Source organism: Periplaneta americana, chromosome 1 (assembly GCF_040183065.1).
Source record: "Periplaneta americana isolate PAMFEO1 chromosome 1, P.americana_PAMFEO1_priV1, whole genome shotgun sequence".
Classification (NCBI taxonomy): Eukaryota; Metazoa; Arthropoda; class Insecta; order Blattodea; family Blattidae; genus Periplaneta; species Periplaneta americana.
This window is the reverse complement of record NC_091117.1, coordinates 55,000,764-55,022,933: the sequence shown is the minus strand read 5'-3', so window position 1 is coordinate 55,022,933 and position 22,170 is coordinate 55,000,764. Positions and strand designations below refer to the sequence as shown.

The 22,170-nt window shown below is 34.7% G+C and overlaps 2 protein-coding genes across 11 annotated transcripts in view; both read right to left on the bottom strand.

Annotated features, from left to right (window-relative positions):
• The window catches only part of LOC138696028 (retinol dehydrogenase 11-like), a 195,843-nt gene that overhangs the window by 77,193 nt on the left and 96,480 nt on the right, over window positions 1-22,170 (bottom strand). The gene's annotated exons all lie outside the window — the stretch shown is intronic.
• The window catches only part of LOC138695925 (glycoprotein-N-acetylgalactosamine 3-beta-galactosyltransferase 1-like), a 135,982-nt gene that overhangs the window by 44,559 nt on the left and 69,253 nt on the right, over window positions 1-22,170 (bottom strand). Inside the window, exon 1 of one of the 10 annotated variants that reach the window (XM_069820394.1) lies at window positions 17,471-17,588. The exons of 7 other annotated variants lie outside the window; for them this stretch is intronic. Coding sequence is in view for 2 of the 3 variants with exons in the window: in XM_069820367.1 (XP_069676468.1) it covers window positions 7,899-7,911 (13 nt within the window). In the remaining variant the exon portion in view is untranslated. Of the gene's footprint in view, window positions 1-7,643; window positions 7,861-7,898; window positions 7,941-17,470; window positions 17,589-22,170 lie in introns of those variants that run through there. 2 more of the 10 variants (XM_069820367.1, XM_069820375.1) reach the window with 2 other exon arrangements.

Below are 22,170 nucleotides of genomic sequence, written 5' to 3'. Positions count from 1 at the left end.
ATTTCTAGCCATTCTTCAAGCTACACAACTGCTCAAAGATCAAACCACTGACATTAGCAATCCAGCAATACAGCATCCTGGACTATATCATGATATTATATGCACAAATATTGCTTGACTCTTTAATATCTGTACTGGTATGCTACATTTTGTAGATAATAATAATAATAATAATAATAATAATAATAATAATAATAATAATAATAATAATAATAATAATAATAATGTGAAAAAATGTAAGGAATGGTATGTATAATTATGAACCCACTGAATATGTATATAAGATTTTATGCAAGAACAAAGATTTTAAAAGTAGTCTTAATAACCAATTTTGAAGTATTACACATCTTTAACGAAACTATAATTACAATAGTCCTCTAGGGTCTGTGAAATGTCGTTGGGTACCTGCTCAAATGTCACAGCACTCAATTATCGAAATCTGAGTGAAATATTCCAAAACTCTGCGTATAAACTCTCACTGCTGTATTTCTGTAAAGTCCCCCTCAAGAATATGTATGGTTCTTAAAAATTTTAATATAATAGGTATAGGTATATATATACCGTTAATTAAATAACAAACTCTTGTATTTATGGAATTTTGCTCCATTATCAGATCTTATTAAGTAGAAATTACAAATATTCACCAAAACCGAGCGACTCTTTCAGACATAAATTAATACTGTTGGTACTATATTCATATTTTAGTGAAACGTGTTTAGTTTTGAAGTTACCTTACTAAAGACCTACACAAGTGATTCCAACCTGACGGGTGTAATATTATCAGGAAGGTATGAATAAATTACAGACAGCAGAATATTGGGCCAATTTTGCGTGCTACTTATCTATATGATGACTAGTCTATCGCGGAAGAAAACAGGTTAAATCCTTAACTAAAATTTCTGAATATAAAATTTAATATTGAAATTAAAGTTAATGTTATTGTATCAAAATTTTATAGCAATTTTTATAGTTAGTAATACTAGTTTCAAAGTTAGTACAGTTTTCATGTCAATTAAATTAAATTTTTGTATGTTCGTAATCTGGATCTGAATGGTCACCTGGTCTGTCAAGCAGACGTCTCCCTTTTCTTGTGATAAATTATTATTATTTAAATCAATTCACATTCAAAAAGTTTCGCTCTGTGTTACTTATTTAAAATGAACAGTTTACTGCCGAACGATTTTGAACAAATGTCACGTACACAGCTGTAAATGCAAATCTACTACCAAGTAAGTGTATTTTGACCAGGTAAATCGAATAGCGTGCTTCACAGTCTATTACTAGAATGAAATACATAAAAATAAGCCAACACAAACCAAATCAAACAGTACAATTACAAAATAAAATAGGCCTACTCTTACAAAACGATAACATAAACACAAAATCATAACATGAACAAGGCTCACAATACAAACACAAATGAAGACTTTAGAACACACTAAATCACTCTTAGCATTGAGCTGTAGAAAGTATGCCTACTAAACGGTTACACAAATCTTAACCAATTTAAACACTTAAAAACTTCGGACATTTACAATACGCTTATTTATTTTCACAACTCTTCGCAGTAATACATAAATCAGAAACAGAACACAGGAAAATGGTAAACAATATTGAGTCTCTAACATAACAATTAAACTTAAATATTAGCGACACACACACAAACGTAACATTTAGTTAATAATAAATAAATTATAATTACTAGTTTTCTTATAACCTAAGTTACTTTTTAATAATTTAATTGTTATAGGAGAGCCCTCAAAAGCCGCTGCAGGTAACTGGTTCCAGTATATTATAGTACTATTTAAAAACGAAAACTTCCCTATATCAGTCCTCTGTTTCCTGATTTTAAATCTGTGATATGATCTATCCTTAAGTAATATATGTTTTTCAGTTCGATCCCCTATATCCCTCTATGCTCTATGCGTTAGAGTCTATTTTGAGTAGCCTTACATCGATATTTTGAATTTTATTTCAACTGAAGACCTATAATGTTTTTATTAAATTATACAGTATTCCCAAATGCATTTTTTTGTTAATAATTGTAACATAAAATATAATATAAACAGAAAAACTTTAGCTCACCCCTGGAAGACTAGACCTCGTGCTCAGGGGCGGATTCCTGAATTGAAATTACGAAGTATATAATACAATTAGTCTTATGTCTACTACTCAATAAGAATATATATTTAAATTTACAATTTTTCAATTTTTATAAAATCCATACATAAGTTTTTAAATTTGATACTAGAACTATTAGAATTGACAAGATTACGACATTTAAATATAAATTTGTTACATATTCTTGGGCCTAAATTACTACTATGATTAAATACTGCAGCAGTGTTGCATTTTGGTTCAAACAATCTCAAAGAATTCACACCTTTAGTTTCTTAACTATGACAATACAATTCAAAATTATTTCTATTTTTATGTATGAATTTAAATAATAAAATTGTCTTATTTTAAGAAGAACATTAACGACTAAAAACAATTTTTGAGATGGAAAATCAATAGGTTTATGAAGATAATTTTAATTATTTTCTTCTGTAATAAATGAAGTGGATTAAAATTGGATTTAAATAAGCTACCCCATCCCATAATTCCAAACATAATTACCGATTGAAATAAAGTTAAGTATATTGTGCGTAATAAACTTATTGACAAGCAATTCCTCAATAAAACAAAATTATTGACTGAATATGAACAAAATCCGTCCAATAGTTTAGGAGAAATCGCTGTACAGACATACAATACGCCCGAAAGAACTTTTTCGTTATCAGGGAAGCTTAAAACTTGTATTTCTACGAAAATCTCTAAATATATTTTTCTGCAGTGCCATTTATTTTAGTAGGTTATTTTACGACGCATTATCAACATCTCAGGTTATTTAGCGTCTGAATGAGATGAAGGTGATAATGCCGGTGAAATGAGTCCGGGATCCAGCACCGAAAGTTACCCAGCATTTGCTCATATTGGGTTGAGGGAAAACCCCGGAAAAAACCTCAACCGGGTAACTTGCCCCGACCGGGAATCGAACCCGGGCCACCTGTTGCAGCATCACAATTTCTACAAATCTATACTAATAATAAAACTGTAACTTAAAGTTTTCTACTTTTGCAAAAACAATTGGTGTTAACATGTATAATGAACTATCCTGTGACCGATAATCGCATTTTTTTACATTTTTGTTTGTTATGTTTGTTACACTTTCTCACTCATAATGGTTGAACATATTTGTATTAAAATTCGTATGAAAAATACGCCCTATTTAAATTTTAGGCTATATTCAAAATACCTTCTTTCAAAGGAGGGTTAAGTTTATAAGGGGGCTTGAAGTAAGTAAATAGAAATATCTCGCTTATTAATTTTTTTAGGAAAATGTTAAATAAAAATGTTTCAAAAAATATTTCCGACATGTTTTAAGCTACGTATGCAAAATTTTGATAGGACTGATATTTAAGTAGATATAGGCCTAAGTTTTAAAACAGCAATGTGTTTTATGTCAGTGCCGCCTCAATCAGACTAATTTATATTAACACTACAACTATACCTAAATTTTTCTGGCAATTTTCGCTTTTGAAAAAAATAATTGGAGTTAATGTGTAATGAACTACCCTGAGACCGAAAATCACTTTTTTATTTTTGTCTGTTTGTGTATCTTTGTTATCTTTTCACTCGATAGTAGCTGAACAGATTTATATGAAAACTGGTACGCAAAATAAATTAGGTCCCACTCAGTTTTTACTCTATATAACATTCAAAATAGTTTCTTTAAAGGGAGGGGAGGTTATAAGGAAACTTGAAGTAATAAATCGAAAATATCGCTTATTACTGATTTTCGGGAGAATGTTACATAATAATAGTTGCTTTAAAATGTTTCCGACAAGTTTTATCCTATTCAGAATTTTGATAGACTGATAATTAACGAGATATATGAGTTTTAAAATAACAATGCGTTTTATATCAGTGTTCCCTCAATCAGACTATTCTACACTAATAATAAAACTGAAACAATTTTTTCTGGTAATTTTCGTTTTTGCAGAAATAATTGGTGTTGACGTGTATAATGAACTACGCTGAGACCGAAAATCGTATTTTTTTTAATTTGTCTTTATATGTCTGTCTGCCCGTTTGTATGTCTGTCTGTCTGTCTTTATGTTTATTACTTGTTCACTCGATAATGACTGAACAGATTTCTATGAAAATTGGCATGCAAAATAAGTTAAGTTCACTTAGTACAACTTTGAAATTAATTCAGGAGCAAACGACTTACAATTTTTATAAGCTAATCACCCACTAAGTAAGTAATAACAAAGCATTTAAGTCAGTGGTATTTATTTGTAACAAGTGCAGTGAAGCACACGGGTATGGCCAGTAGAAAATAAAATGCAAGAATCAAAATCTGTAAGCATCAAGCACAAAAACAATCAAAATTCTTTTAGTAAGCATTACGTTATAATAAAATATCGCTTTTCTCAAATTCAGGTTTTAAAAAGGGCGAATATACAGTACTCTGTAGGCCTGATTTATAAATATAACAAATTTGAATGCAAAGACTTTCTTAACCAAATGCATAAACATTTTCAACCAGGGTGTAACCATCAACTTTCGCAAATATTACATACATTTCTCGAGCAATCCGAGTTTTATATTTTAAAATGACACATGATGTTCCAATAAAGAAAGAAGTAATCTTCTCTCACAGAAGTCTTGACTGGTCATTTTTTTTTTAATTTATTGAGTATGCCCCAACGAGTATAACACATGTGTATTTTTATTTCATTGGGTTATTTTACGACGCTGTATCAACATATAGGTTATTTAGCGTCTGAATGAGATGAAGGTGATAATGCCGGTGAAATGAGTCCGGGGTCCAGCACCGAAAGTTACCCAGCATTTGCTCGTATTCGGTTGAGGGAAAACCCCGAAAAAACCTCAACCAGGTAACTTGCCCCGACCGGGATTCGAACCCGGGCCACCTGGTTTCGCGGCCAGACGCGCTGACCGTTACTCCACGAATGTGGACAACTCATATGTAGGGGCTATACAAGAACACATACATATGTTATACAATGTAATTTAAAAAGTCATGAAACTACAGTCTGTGAAAAACAAACAATAACACAAGAATTTATTAAAGAAAGCAAAATAAGAACAAATAGTAAGATAACAAAGTTTTGGGCAGAAAGAAGAAAAAGTTTGAAACCATGAAATAAATAAATAAATAAATCAACTCAGAATTAAAATAAATAATCTTCTCAAAAACGTATTTTTAAACAATTCTTAAAACACCGGCAATTTGGTAAAATTCTATATTCTAAAGGAAGTTGGTTAAAAGTTGTTGTTAAAAAATGGTTAAGTCCTTTCGTTCCATAAGTTACTGAGTTATGCTGAGAAAAAATATATTGTCTTTTTGTCTTGTTAAATAAGTATGTGAATCGCTTATTTAAGAAAGGCCCTTTGTCCACAAAATAGGCATTTTCATTTTATTGTATAAATGGAATCCTTATACCAAGGGGCTTCATATAGGCAAGAAATGCCACATGTCCAACTCATCGTGTGTGTAATATGGGGTTTCGTAATAACTGTTTATTTACGAATGGCCCTATGTCCTGGAGTAAAGACCTTTCATAAATAAACTTCGATTGTAATGGTTCGTGAATGGAAATTCGAAGTATGTAAGAAAACAATCATGAGTCTGTTAGCTGTTGGTGAGAAGAAGATGTGGTTACAAAAACTCATTTTATTGGATAAATCCCCAAAGGACAACAGAGGCAAACGACAGAACCAGAAGACTATTTCAGTCACTACAGTGATGCAAGTAAAAGATCACATTGCAAGTTTTCCCTCGAAAACAAGTCATTAGTCTTCCAAGGAAGTACACTACCTTGATGCAGAGTTAGATATTTAAAAATGTATACTCTTTTTAAGGAGAAATATCCAGATTGTTCTGTAAAATATAGTTTTTATAACACTTTTAAAGAGCGTTTTGACTACAGGTTTGGTAGACCGCAGCTAGATACATGCTGTGAATGCAAGGAACTTCAGGTCCGTGTTGAAAGTCCTACTCTTAATGAAAATACTAAGAGATTGGCAGAATGTCAACTAATTGTTCACAAAATGAAGAGCAATAAATTTTATGCATCACTGAAGCAAATAAAGGAATACTGCAAAAATAAAGACAATGTTTTATGTTTAACTGTTGATTAAATGCAGAATATATATCGGCCCCATATTCCAATCCAGCAGCTGTTTTACTTAGGGCCGCTGACACTGAATGTATTTTCTATTCACAATGTTAAGTCTGGTGAGGCCTACTTTTTGTATATCATGAAGATATTGCAAGGAAAAGAGTAGTGATGTGTGCTCTTTCTTGCTCACATATGTGAGAGAAGAGGTGTCGAGCAACATCGATGAGCTGTATATTTACAGTGACAACGCAGCAAAGCAGAACAAAAATCATTCCATGATTTGCTTCTTAATGACACTTGTGGATACGGGTCGCTTTTCAAGAGTTGTGTACAAACTATCAATACGTGGACATTCATACCTGGCAAATAACTGGGATTTTAGTACGGTGAAGAGCAGCCTAAACAAAGTGGATAGACATTATACAGGCAGAGATGTAATAGAAATTATTGCAAGTGCAAGTCAAAAATTTCGTGTAAGACAGGAAAGAGAGAAGTCTTTGCAATATCAACATACCACGACTTCATCCGGACAAAGAAGAAATGGATACATAGAGGCATTACCTTACATTGGAGATTACAAACCAAGCACTTTCTATTTGCATTTGGAGCTGAAATAGCTTTGCCAAACGACAAGGCTTACACTAATTGTCAACCAATTACAGAGGACAAAGTTCGTAACCTGAAATCGCTTTTGCCCGACTTTCCCAAATAAATTTGCATCTTCATGGCCAAAAAAGCAAAGTAAGAGGCAAGTGCAAGCAACATAGAAGGGAAAGGGTAAAAAAAATAAGGAAACACAATCCTACATCTCATGTTTACTGCTCATTTTTGTATTAAATGTTTCATTGAAGGATGGAAAAAAGTGTTTATTTAAGAAAGGCCCTTTGTCCAGCCTTTTCAAAAAGCTGTATACTTGACAATTTTGATGGTAGTAACTGAAAATTTCCTTAACATGTTCCCTTTATATTTATAGTATAACATATCATGTTTTGAGATTTTTTAAATATTTAGTATTTTCAATAAACAGTTTTTTTTAATTTCTCAGAAAAATATGTTTTTGGACAACGGGCCTTTCATAAATAAATGATTCATGTATATCTTTATTAAACTGAAATATAATATTACTATGTATTAAATTGTTAATAACTTTGTACATGAAAATAGCAGCATCTAATTTTATAATTGATTCAACTGACAGGACGAAAGAAAATTGATATAGATATTTCTCAGAGGAACAAAAGCTAAGAACAACAATATGGCAGGTAGTAAAAAAATAAGTGTTATGTGTGTATAAAATCTATTCACAAGGCAAGCAATAAACTCTGAAGAGCATAAATTAAATAGGAATAATGAAAATCAATAAAAAAATAATAATTCTACATTAATATGTCCAATTCCTGTTTCAAAATCTTACATCCTAACAGGCCTAATTAAAATAGTTCACTTTACCTAACTCCATCTGAATCTTCACTTCCTGTCAGCAGAGCACAACACAAATTATGTCACGTGTAGCTCATTTTATTGCTCCATTTTTAGTCTTCCATCTCATTCTTACGTTATTAAATGTGCACAGCTCTTCATAACTGAATGTTATATGCATATACCGTAATTCGAGTTTATTACTTTTTTGTCGTCAAAAAAACAAGCGGAAACACTATCAAATTGGTACATCAGGACTGGAAGTGCGAAGCGGTCAGAACTTACCGAGAGAATACATGCCTGGGTCTGGTTATGATTACACAAGCTTTTCTAACCTGAAGCCCGACTGGTAGGGAAGCGTCAGTATGAATTATTATCAGCACATTTTCCTGATAACACACGCAGGACGGATATCCTAACAAACTGTGTGCGCGAAATGTAAAATAAAGTTCTGTCTTGAAAGCACATGCATGTAATTAAGTTTACAGTTGCTGTCAGTGATAGTGCTGAAGGCCACGGTATAAATGAGTGAATAACTTTGGTTACCGGTATATGAAATGTACCCAACGATCTAAGTGTATGTTAAGTGTGGTGGTAGTGGTGGTGATCGTAGTAGTAACAGCAAAAACACAATCTGTACAAGTAGTAGTAGTGTAACAGCAGTAATGTTACCGGTAGTATAGTGGTGTGGTGATGTAGGTAGTATTGTAATAATAAGTGACGATTGTCTTAAGTCATTTATCAGTAGGAACAAGGGTATGTCCACACCTGTGGAGTAACGGTCAGCGCGTCTGCCGCGAAACCAGGTGGCCCGGGTTCGATTCCCGGTCGGGGCAAGTTACCTGGTTGAGGTTTTTTCCGGGGTTTTCCCTCAACCCAATATGAGCAAATGCTAGGTAACTTTCAGTGCTGGACCCCGGACTCATTTCACCGGCATTATCACCTTCATCTCATTCAGACGCTAAATAACCAAAGATGTTGATAAAGCGTCGTAAAATAACCTACTGAAAAAAAAAACAGGAGTGTAGTCGCGTCAGGGCGCCGCCCCGGCACTATTTCCTGCAACCCGGGCGTGTCTTGCTTTATTTTTAATTTTAAAAATAATAATTATGTTACTTGCGTCTTACTCCACTTAATTTATATATATATATATGGATTAGTAGTACGTAAGTACAATAGCAGTGGCATTACTAATAAGTACACACATTTATATATATATATATATATATATATATATATATATACAGGGCCGCCGAGAAGGAGGGGCAAAGGGGGCGAGTGCATATGGGCCCATGAGCAATAAGGGCCCGTCAGATTAAGTGAGTCTGATTACCTTTTATTATCATGAATAATTATTTGTAGATACATACGGGTACTATAAAATTTTGTAAGAATATTTGATACATAAATTTGGCATATTAACTCAACAATAGTAGAATTAATACAAATTACCACTTCATATGTAATTTTTTTACTTTTATATAATAGAATATCGGTTGCCCACATTAACGTTCATCGACACGACAATTGAGGCTCCCGGCATTTGCCTGAACTATGTTCCCGTCGCTTGTACTGAACACTTTCAATTATTTATTGGCTTGTTCCTTCTTAACTACCAAACCCCCGCTGGCCCACCACAATATGCTAGTGTACTCTCTCAAACCGAAATCGCAGGATACGTTTCTTTTTCAGTACATTGTATGTTTCGTGTCGAAACTTTCGTCTTTTCGTTGTCGTTTGCCTAGTAAATTCTGTTCATTAGTGTTACTGGTTATAGTTTAACTGCACAATGAACAAGTACAGGCATAAGCCGGGAGCTAAGAAGCACAAGGAGACACAGAAAAAATTGGAAGATAGTAATATGGGTGCTAGACTGCGTGAAAAATATTATAAAGATATTAATAAAGAGATCAGTGATGAGCAGAAATATTTAAAATCAATTCATGCCTCTAATTTAGGGCCAACCCCACTGAAACCTATGAATCTCCTAAATAGTCTGAGGGAATTAAAACTGGATACTTTATTCCAAATATTTGTATAACCATTAGAATATTCTATACAATTCCAGTGACAGTTGCTGATGCTGAAAGATCCTTCAGCAAAATTAAGGAAATAAAAAAATGTATTCAGATAAACAATGTGTCAAGAACGACTGAGTAACCTTGGCTCCTTAGTCTGGAGAGCGATCTTGCTAGGTCTTTAAACTTTGATACCATAATTGATGATTTTGCATCAATGAAGTCAAGGAGAGTTGTTTGTTGATGTTGGATTGCAAGTTAGAAAATACAGGTGTTTAAGAATAATGTTTTATGAATATAATATATTGTGCTAATGTGAAGTTTTGCTAAAAGTTTCCAATGTAATAAAAGTGTATATTTTTAAGTTCGTATCTGTATATGGTGTTATCTTTTATTTTGCAAATAATTATTATGATTAGAATAACTGGTAACTTGTAATTGTTACTTTTTTCAACGGGGGTCCAAATACAGTATTGCATAGGGGCCTATAAATTCTGTCGGCGGCCCTGTATGTATGTGTATGTGTATATATATGTATATGTATATGTATATATATATATACTTGCTGACTTTTAAGGAACCCGGAGGTACATTGCCGCCCTCACATAAGCCCGCCATTGGTCCCTATCCTGAGCAAGATTAATCCAGTCTCCATCGTCATATTCCACTTCCCTCAAATCCATTTTAATATTATCTTCTTATCTACGTCTCGACCTCCCCAAAGGTCTTTTTCCCTTCGGCCTCCCAACTAACACTCTATATGCATTTCTGGATTCACCCATACGTGCTACATGCCCTGACCATCTCAAACGTCTGGATTTAATGTTCCTAATTATGCCAGGTGAAGAATACAATTCGTGCAGTTCTGTGTTATGTAACTTTCTCCATTCTCCTTAACTTCATCCCTTTTAGCCCCAGATATTTTTCTAAGAATCTTATTCTCAAACACCCTTAACCTATGTCCAAGTTTCACAACCATAAAGAACAACCGGTAATATAATTGTTTTATAAATTCTAACTACTAACTGTAGTAACTTTCGAGGAATATCACTTTTGTTGACGTCGTACAAAATGTTGTCCAATATTCTTTTGAGAAGATTAACTCCATATGTAGATGAAATTATTGGGGATCATCAATGTAGTTTTAGGCGTAATAGATCAATTATTGACCAGATATTTTGTATTCGACAGATAATGGAGAAAAAAATGGGAGTATAAGGGTACAGTGCATCAGTTATTCATAGATTTCAAAAAGGCATATGACTCGGTTAAGAGAGAAGTTTTATATGATATTCTTATTGAATTTGGTATTCCCAAGAAACTAGTTCGATTAATTAAGATGTGTCTCAGTGAAACGTACAGCAGAGTTCGTATAGAGTTCGTAGTGGTCAGTTTCTGTCAGATGCGTTTCCAATTCACTGTGGGCTAAAGCAAGGAGATGCACTATCACCTTTACTTTTTTAACTTTGCTCTAGAGTATGCCATTAGGAAAATCCGGGATAAATGAGAGGGTTTGGAATTGAACGGGTTACATCAGCTGCTTGTCTATGCGGATGACGTGAATATGTTAGGAGAAAATCCGCAAACGATTAGGGAAAACAAGGGAATTTTACTGGAAGCAAGTAAAGAGATAGGTTTGGAAGTAAATCCCGAAAAGACAAAGTATATGGCTATGTCTCGTGACCAGAATATTGTACGAAATGGAAATATAAAAATTGGACATTTATCTTTTGAAGAGGTGGAGAAATTCAAATATCTGGGAGCAACAGTAACAAATATAAATGATACTCGGGAGGAAATTAAACACAGAATAAATATGGAAAATGCCTGTTATTATTCGGTTGAGAAACTTTTATCATCCAGTCTGCTGTCGAAAAATCTGAAAGTTAGAATTTATAAAACAGTTATATTACCGGTTGTTCTGTATGGTTGTGAAACTTGGACTCTCAATTTGAGAGAGGAATAGAGACTACGGGTGTTTGAGAATAAGATTCTTAGGAAAATTTTTGGGCTAAGAGGGATGAAGTTACAGGAGAATGGAGAAAGTTACACAACACAGAACTGCACGCATTGTATTCTTCACCTGGCACAATTAGGAACATTAAATCCAGACGTTTGAGATGGGCAGGGCATGTAGCACGTATGGGCGAATCCAGAAATGCATATAGAGTGTTAGTTGGGAGGCCGGAGGGAAAAAGACCTTTAGGGAGGCCGACACGTAGATGGGAAGATAATATTAAAATGGATTTGAGGGAGGTGGGATATGATGATAGAGAATGGATTAATTTTGCTCAGGATAGGGACCAATGGCGGGCTTATGTGAGGGCGGCAATGAACCTGCGGGTTCCTTAAAAACCAGTAAGTAAGTAAGTATAAATTCTAACTTTCAGATTTTTGACAGCAGACTGGATGATAAAAGCTTCTCAACCCAATAATAACATGCATTTCCCATATTTATTCTGTATTTAATTTCCTCCCGAGTATCATTTATATTTGTTACTGTTGCTCTCAGGTATTTGAATTTTTCCACTTCTTCAAAAGATAAATTTCCAATTCTTATATTTCCACTTCGTACAATATTCTCGTCACGAGACATAATCATATACTTTGTCTTTTCATGATTTACTTCCAAACCTATCTCTTTATTTGCTTCAAGTCAAATTTCTGTGTTTTCCCTAATCGTTTGTGGATTTTCTCCTAACATATTCACGTCATCCGCATAGACAAGCAGCTGATGTAACCCGTTCAATTCCAAACCCTCTCTGTTATCCTGGACTTTCCTAATGGCATACTCTAGAGCAGGGGTCGTCAGCACAGAGCACGCTGGGGCTAGTCTCTCTTACCGCGGAAAACGCAGTACACTAGGGTGCACTCCGTAGCTGCTAGCGGATATGCTCTCTATCTCTCCCTGTTGCACGACAGTGCAAACAGGACAACACCGCGTACCCTTTGCACATTTCAGCGAGTGCTGACGACCACTGTTCTAGAGCAAAGTTAAAAAGTAAAGGTGATAGTGCATCTCCTTTCTTTAGCCCACAGTGAACTGGAAACGCATCTGACAGAAATTGATCTATACGGACTCTGCTGTACGTTTCAGTGAGATACATTTTAATTAATCGAACTAGTTTCTTGGGAATACCAAATTCAATAAGAATATCATATAAAACTTCTCTCCTATCCGAGTCATATGCCTTTTTGAAATCTATGAATAACTGATCCACTGTACCCTTATACTCCCATTTTTTCTCCATTATCTGTCGAATACAAAATATCTTATCAATATATATTGTACGTTTCACTGAGACACATTTTAATTAATCGAACTAGTTTCTTGGGAATACCAAATTCAATAATAATGTTATATAAAACTTCTCTCTTAACAGAGTCATACGCCTTTTTGAAATCTATAAATAACTGATGTACTGTACCCTTATACTCCCAGTCGATCTATTATGCCTAAAACCACACTGATGATTCCCAATAATTCCATCTACATACGGAGTTAATCTTCTCAAAAGAATATTGGATAAAATTTTGTACGACGTCAATAATACATTCCGGTATACAAGTATTAACTTAAATCTTAAATGAAACAGCAATTGCTCAGATATTGACAGAGAACAATGGCCTACCTCCCTTGGGTTCTGTGTTACATCGTGTGAAAAGCAATGCGATCCAACAGCTGGACATTTCTACTATCTTTCCACAACATAGGAACATATTTTAGAAAATAAGTTCCCAGAAAATGACATTTTAAAATTGTTAAACTGACCATACATATTTACAGATACGGAATTAAAATTTGGAAAAAGTCTTATTGGGAGTCCACCTGTATGTAGGCAACAATTTCGCACGACTGTCCCCAAGTAGCATATATACAGGGGCTCTTCTTTACTGCATATGCGCATAATGTTGTAAGCGAAACTTACACACTACGGGAGCTCCAAATTTTATTTCCGTATCTGTACAAAAAGAGCAGATATCAACACACAGCTAAAAGTTAGAACATGAGTTTACATAAAAAACAGTTATAAGACAACATTAACGAAGTCAGTCTTATTAATTGTGAATCACTAGGTTAGATCTTGTTTTGTACAATAGGCCTGAAGTCCATTTAGAGTATGTGTTCAAGTTTATTTGACGGAGTAACTCATGCATGTGAAGTTTATTTTATGCTACTGCTGTGTTAATAAGCTTATAAATGGTGGCTGATATATTTTTATTTTACAAGACAGGTGTAATATATTATGCGATATGGAAGGAGATAAATAATAATTGTTCATTTCTCGTTCACAACAAAGCAAACATGTGTTCATAATATAATACACTGTATTGCTTTATGTGAAGTACAATACACAACTGGCAGTGTTTTACGAATAATAGGTAATACTAATAACTTTGTTTTCATCTCAAATATTGCTGCAATATGCACTTGTATTTCCATTCGTTCTGTATGTTGTCAATGGCCTACCTCCCATGGGTTCTGTGTTACATCGTGTGAAAAAACAATGTGAACAACGTCTTTGGTTATCAATAAGGGGCGGATGTTGATGACCTAAAATCTACTTAAAATGATCATTAAAATGCCCATAATCTAATGGAAAAATTACATAAAATTAAAATAAAATGACATTTAAATATTATTGTTTATGCCTTAAATTTAATTAACTTGTTTTGTATTATACGCATAGCTCAACTTATGAATGATCGTTTGCGTTTGTAAATTTAATAATCTGATTGGCTATGTACTGTATACTTTTAGTAGAGCCATCGATGTAGCTCAGTCGGCAGACTCGCTGGGCTGCTGATCCGGAGCTGCGTACGGGCTCGGGTTGGATCCCCCTTTGGTGTTTGGTTTCTTCCGAGGTTTTCCACAGCCGTGGGACCGAAGCCGGATGGTCTATGGCGAGTCCTTGGCATCAACCCCTTTGATTTGATTACCTGGTTGGGTTTTTCCGAGGTTTTCCCCAACCAAAAGGCAAATACCGGGTAATATTTTGGCAAATCCTCGGACCTCACCTCATCTCACTACATCTCGCCAAAACATTGTAAAAAATTTCACAAAATTGTCAAAATTGTAGAAAATTACTAAATTGTAAATTTGTAAAAATTGTAATTGTAATATTGTAAAATTTTGACTTGTTCCACATCTTAAACCTTCATTGCTCATGTAAGATCTATGGAATAAAATAAATGAATGAATTCACCGTACCCGCACCATAACTTCTTAAAAATTATTCACCTTGTTTGAACGACTGCCCTCCAAATCTCGGAGAGAGGAGGCAACTTCCTGGAATTTGGCTAAGATAAAGAAAAAGAATATGCAACAAAATGAAGGTTTTAAGGGAAAACTATATATTTTAATGAGGGTTTACAATGTGTTTCAATCATTGGTGGTCCATGTCAGTGCCCTCATGCTCTGTCTCCTCCTCCTTCCGCGCTTCACTTTTGTTACCAGATCTTCCAGATGAGGAAGTGTGAATGACAAAACAAATTGTGGGCGCAGCGTGCATTCTTTCAATCTTTGTGTTAAAAATACCGATTACTACAGTAGACATCTCTTCCGAACCATGTTGAGGACACAACGTTCTGTCCAGGACATTGTGAAAGTTTCTCCCCTTCCAAACATAAATTCTAAATACACCCGCTTACCGACAAAATAACAGTAGCGGTCGAAGTCCTCACTTAAACTAAGCTGCTCTCAAGCATTTTATATTACTTCCATTGTGTGAAGTGAAGCCTTAGTGGAATGAGGAATGGACTTTAGAGTCTGTTCCAAACTATAAAACTCAAACTTCACTGTTATTCACTTATTCAGTAGGTAATTACTACTGACCTATTTGGTTAGAAAATGATTTAACAGACCTATCGGTAAAGAAGAAAGTAAAATGCATTCCAAATGATCTAAAAAAGTTCTTCAAAGTACTAAAAATTACCAAAAATGCCCAAAAAATATAAAAATGACCTATTAATTAAAAAAACGTCAAAAATGCAAAAAAAAATGCAAAATAAGAAATTACTTTTTTAAGTTGATATTAACATAGAAAGGATTTCTATATTAATAGGCATCGTCCTAATGTGAAAAATAAGAAGATGACTTTTCATCAACATCCGCCCCCTAGTTATCAAATTATTCCAGTCTTCCTTCAGTTCATGTCAAACAGTAACTAAGCTTTAATTATGTCCATAACGTGATCGCTTTAAATGTTCACAGAATTGTGTTTACATTTATTCATTCAGATTGACTTAGGAAGATACACCAAACATCTTGAACTTTGCATAGTACATACGTCTGACTGCCAGTGCTTCTTCCAAATCATGGTAAAGTAAGTGATGTCATAAACTTTTCCCTTGCATTTAACTATGTCCTGATTGTACCTATGCAGTGTAAAATATTACCATGGCAACTAAAACTTACCATTAAGCAAAGCCTGCATGATATAGTCAAAAACAAGGTAGGCCTACAATGAAAAAGTAAAGAAAAAGTTTTTGATGTCACTGTAGTAGTGAAGTAATAATATGTAATGAACCTACTGTACACACTGTACCAACGTTTTTTTTTAAATACAAGTAATGCTTTCCAAATAAATATGGGAAATGCCTGTTATTATTCGGTTGAGAAACTTTTATCATCCAGTCTGCTGTCGAAAAATCTGAAAGTTAGAATTTATAAAACAGTTATATTACCGGTTGTTCTGTATGGTTGTGAAACTTGGACTCTCACTTTGAGAGAGGAACAGAGACTACGGGTGTTTGAGAATAAGATTCTTAGGAAAATATTTGGGGCTAAGAGGTATGAAGTTACAGGAGAATGGAGAAAGTTACACAACACAGAACTGCACGCATTGTATTCTTCACCTGACATAATTAGGAACATTAAATCCAGACGTCTGAGATGGGCAGGGCATGTAGCACGTATGGGCGAATCCAGAAATGCATATAGAGTGTTAGTTGGGAGGCCGGAGGGAAAAAGACCTTTAGGGAGGCCGAGACGTAGATGGGAAGATAATATTAAAATGGATTTGAGGGAGGTGGGATATGATGATAGAGAATGGATTAATTTTGCTCAGGATAGGGACCAATGGCGGGCTTATGTGAGGGCGGCAATGAACCTCCGGGTTCCTTAAAAGCCAGTAAGTAAGTAAGTAAGTAAGTAATGTTTTCCAAGGCACACAACTTACAGTCAGTTTTTAACTCTAGAAAGAGTAGGCCTATATATTTACTATCCGAAAATTTGTTTATATGAAGTGGTATGAGCCCCCTTTGTTTCCGTTAACAGAGGTTTTACTTTATTTATTTTCTTCTTCTAGGGGGCTGGCTCAAATCAAGCACATAAACAAAAAAACATATTGGAATGTCTGGCCACCCTCATCAATCACAAATTCTTTGAACATGGTTGTGACACTTCACTTCTCACTTCAATGAACTTTCTGAAGTTTAATTAAAATAAGTTTTGACCAAAATTGTTGAAATTTGCACAATATGCAAAATAAAATTGTTTTTATTCGATTACTATTAGTTCGAAACTCAAAGACATAGGCCTAATATGTGTACTTCTTAAATATGACATACCAATAAAAATATTTACAGTTTCATACAAATCATTGGCCTATTTATAACCGATAGTCTATGATTCTTTACTACACCGGCTGTCAGTGCGTCTGTTCCCCTACGTCTACGCTCACAAAAGGAACTATTTTTCCACATTATCTCACCAAATCTGCATAACATCTACGGCTTAAAACTTCTGTTGAAGTAAAGGATTACTTTACAAAGGTGCTATTAAAATAATTACTACGTATATGAAAGGCTGATACAAAGTACAAGAAAGCCACATACCTTTCAACTTGTTAGGAGAAGATAGTAACCATAGACGTTTTTCTACCTGTACATTTCAGAGTTAAAGCAGTAAGTATACTGTTGAAATCGTTTGCTATTAGCACGTACCATGAAATAGTTGATAAGGAAGATGTGCTGTGTTACCACACTAAAAGTTTACTAACTTTCTTACGCAATGCTATGTCTTTGCACAATGTTAAGAGACATACGGTGCGCGTCATGTCAACTGCTAAGTTAATAAATTCACACCATTCACTTTAGTGTGTTAAAAATAGACGAAGGACTGAATGCCTCATATCTCTAACACCACGGGAAACCTACTAAGTTCATCACATACATGCCAAATTCAAGTGAAACTGGCAAACAGTAATACATCATTATTTCCAATGGAAGACAAGTACAAACACAAAACACATAAATTCACTGGTTATTTACTGTACGCGTAGTGAAAAATAATTCACAAGTACTGTACGTATTTGCAATCCCACGGAAAAAGGCACCGGAAATGAATATTTGACTAAATGGAATTGCTGCACAGTATTTACTTGCATAATGCACAGCACAACGACACAAAATGAAGAAATGAAAATGGAATGAATTATCAAAGAATATAAGCAGAGAATGGACAGAGAGAATAAGAATGAAGCTGTGTTGCAAAGTGGGTGAAGAAATAATGATACTGAAGCTGATCAGAGAGAGAAAAAGAAATTGGTTGGGTCACTGACTGAGAAGAAACAGCCTTCATCGACGAACATTTATAATCTTCTGGATGTCCGACGTTGTCTTAAACATTGGGTTTTGCCAGAACCGAACTGATAGGACGCCTAGAAACTTCTGCTACGTGCATGATCCCTCATAGCACCGAGAACGCAACGAACCATCTCTCTCTCTCTCTCTCTCTCTCTCTCTCTCTCTCTCTCTCTCTCTCTCTTTTTTAGTTGGCTATTAAATAACCAGACATCGGATTCTAGGGCAAATGCCTATTTCGTTTCTTTAGGAGAAAAGTAAAAATAATTATTAATATTTGTGTTTCATGGAAATTGAAAGGTATTCAAAGAGTTTTATAGTGCCCTAAAATGCCCTAAACGGTTATTAGAGCCTAATTTGTTAATATTCGCCTAAAAATGCCTAACTCACTGTAAAGTTTCGCATTTTACTCTTACTTTTTATAATTTATACATGCATTCACTGCGAAATTTAAGGCATTTAAAAAGTGGAAAGTTTGCTTCACACCGGCCATGAAACCATTGATAAAGGAAACAAAATGTTTTGAATCTCACGACACTCGCAATAGATTTCACCGAATTTAACATGTTTGGAGGCATAAATGCCGACAAAGAACCAACCTTAGTTTTGAAGCAGGCAACAATCACAACATGTGCTGCTACCGATTCAGAGATATACTATACTATAAAAATGACTGTTTTCGGTCTGAAACCGATTAGCTGTACTGCCCTTCAGAGTGTCATAAAATCACAATTTTTGGAGAAAGAGTGTTTTTAAAATATTTATGAAAAGTCGTAAAACTGCGAATTAATAGGGTAAACCGTTACAAAATATTTAAAAGAATGGCCCTCCTAGTGTTAACACTACCAGGAAATGCAACAATAAGTGGAACTTTGTATTTTTTGTCCAATTGAATCTCAATAACAACGGTTCATTTGAATGCTCGTTAACAGTTGCTCTTTCCCTCACCTTATTTGTGTTGAGAAGTTTTGTGCGGTAGGACGTTTTCCTGTGAAGTTTAAAGCGATAATGCCGAAAAATATAAGTGCAAAATCTACATTGATCCGGCAATGGCTAACAGAATATTCAGAATTCACTTATGATGGAAAAATAATAATCTGCAAGATTTGTAGCAAACAGGTATGTAACAATAGTTGAAATATATAAATTCTATTAATATTTATACATTGACTGAGCTATCCTGAGGTATAATTCTTTTTAAGACCACTACACTTTAACCTTTTAAATTCCGATAGTTAAAGTATTTGCAGGTCATTAAAATTTTGATTGTTCGAACCCACTAACTTTGTGATAGAAATACGGCAATACAACAATTAGGATTTTATTTTAATTCAGTTTACTTTACATTTTTAGATTTCGCAAGAAAAGAAGTGCCACCTAAAGCAGCATGTGCAAGGAGCGGCTCATAAGGCTAAAGCTCAGCAGAAAAATCAACTGCAACAAACTTTACTAACACAGCCTACTTCATCCAATCTCAGCAGCAATTTCTATGCTGATTTAACCAGAGCGTTTGTTGCTGCTAACATTCCCTGGAATGCAATTGAAAATCCGGTTTTAAGACAGTTTTTACAAAAATACTGCAAACAAAATATCCCATCTGAGTCGACCCTAAGAAAAAATTACTTAGACAGAATATACAATGAAACTTTAGCTTCCATTCGGGAGGATATAGGTGATTCTTACATATGGGTCTCTGTGGATGAAACCTCAGATCCTATGAATAGGTATATAGCAAATATGGTAGTAGGAAAACTTAGTCCTGATGGACCTTCGATTCCACACCTCGTATGTGTTAAGGAACTTTCGAAAGTGAATAGCCAAGCCATTGCTTATTTTGTAAATAAAGGCCTACAGTCTTTATACTCAGGTAATATAGACGATTCTAAAGTTCTGTTGTTTTGTACTGATGCTGCCTCATACATGGTTGCTGCAGCTCCACTTCTTAAAACATTTTATCCTAACCTCACGCATGTAACCTGTCTAGCACATGGCCTTCACAGGGTTTCTGAAACAATCAGGAATGAATTTCCTCTTGTCAATTCGTTTATTTCTAACACAAAAAAATGTTTTTGTAAAGCCCCATCCAGGATTTCAATATTCAGAGAGAACTTTCCAGATATCCCACTCCCACCTCAGCCGGTTGTTACACGATGGGGAAACTGGATTCAGTCAGTGGTGTATTATTCTAAGTATTTTAAAGAAGTGGTCACAGTTATTGATAAATTACCTGAAACTGATAGTGCAGCGTGTGTGAAAGCAGTGAAAGATTGTCTGAATGACTCACGAGTGGAAAACGATATTGCCTACATAACATCAAACTTTTCTTTCATACCTGCAAGCATTGAACAATTAGAACGTGAAAAACAATCTCTTTGTAGCCAAATATCAATAGTAAAGGAAGCTCAAGTGAACATACATTCTGCTTTGGGCGAAACTGGGAAAAAAGTTAAAAATAAGTGGGACAACGTATTAAATAAGAATGTAGGATTTTCATTGATGGAAAAAGTATCAAGAGTGATATCGGGGGAAAGTGTAAATGCCCCAGTAAGTATTGCTGTTTCTATTGTACCTAATTTAAAATTTGCGCCTCTCACATCAGTTTCGGTTGAAAGAAGTTTTTCTGCTTTCAAAATGATTCTCAGTGACAAAAGGCAAAGGTTAACTGTGGAGAATTTAGAAAAAATTCTGGTGGTGTACTGTGCAGATAATTATAATAAAGTCTGAGCATGGAACTGAATTTCAATAACTTAAAATGAGTAATCTTGATATCAATAATCATTATTTCACTAGTTTCAATATATTAAATTTGTGCAGCTCTGTTTATAAATATAATATAGTATTCTTTTTTAATGTTTAAACATACTTTTTTGTGCGTATTTTAGTGTATAACTAAAACTTTCAGTGAAAGAAATAAGTATGATACCTTGATGTGCCTAAAATGCCTATTTTCATTAAAATAGAGCCTAATTTTACACATTTTGAGCTTATTTTAGGCGCCTAAAACTGCAATTTTTAGTGCCTAAAAATCCGATGTCTATAAATAACCAACTAAAAAAATTAGAAGCAGCGATAAATTTATCGAATCAACTTCTTCTTCTTCTTCTTCTTCTTCTTCTTGTTCTTCTTCCCTAATTGTGCCGCTATTGCAGCGTTAGGGGATTGCCTTGGACACACTTCTTGTATTTGTCCCTGCGGAGCTGATACAATGTATCGAATCAACTACTAGGCTATTTAACATCGATGAATTGATGATAGCGAGATAGTATTTGGCGAGATGAGGCAGACGATTCGTCATATGATTACCTGATATTTGCCTTACAGTTGGGAAAAACCTCGGAAAAAAACAGTCAGGTCTATATTTCCATATAATAAAAGTTAATTTAATAGGTACAATATCTAAAGTTTAATTTCACTATTTTTTAAATCTCCCGATTCTTTGGCCCACCCTGTATTAATTATTAATGTTATGACTTACGTTTTCTGAACCTAGGGTAGGCCTACGTGCTTTCTTTGGTCCAATAATAATCGCATTCCATTACATTGCATTACTTCACTGTCAACGGGGAAATGGGAGGAGAAATATTTCAAAGATCTCGAAAACGCGTTGTTGCAAGGGAATATGGGGCTGAGAAACACTAAATATGTGAGCTCTAAGGCTTTTGGCCACTCGCCTCAGTTATTTTCGACGTTCCATTCAAGGAACTTAAAAGAATTTTGGAGGGTAAAGCCGAAAATGGACGTAACCCAACAGCTACCACATGAGGGAGGAAGAAGCAACGCAGAACAGCTTGGTCCGCATCGCCGAAGATGTTAAAAGCCTGCACATCGAATGGGATTGCCGCAATCCTCACATGAAAGGGCCGTATTCATAGACATCACGCTAGCCCACGCTACAAGCGTGCTAAACTAGCCCCGGTTATAGCCAGGTTACTTTTACGGGATTCATAGACGCC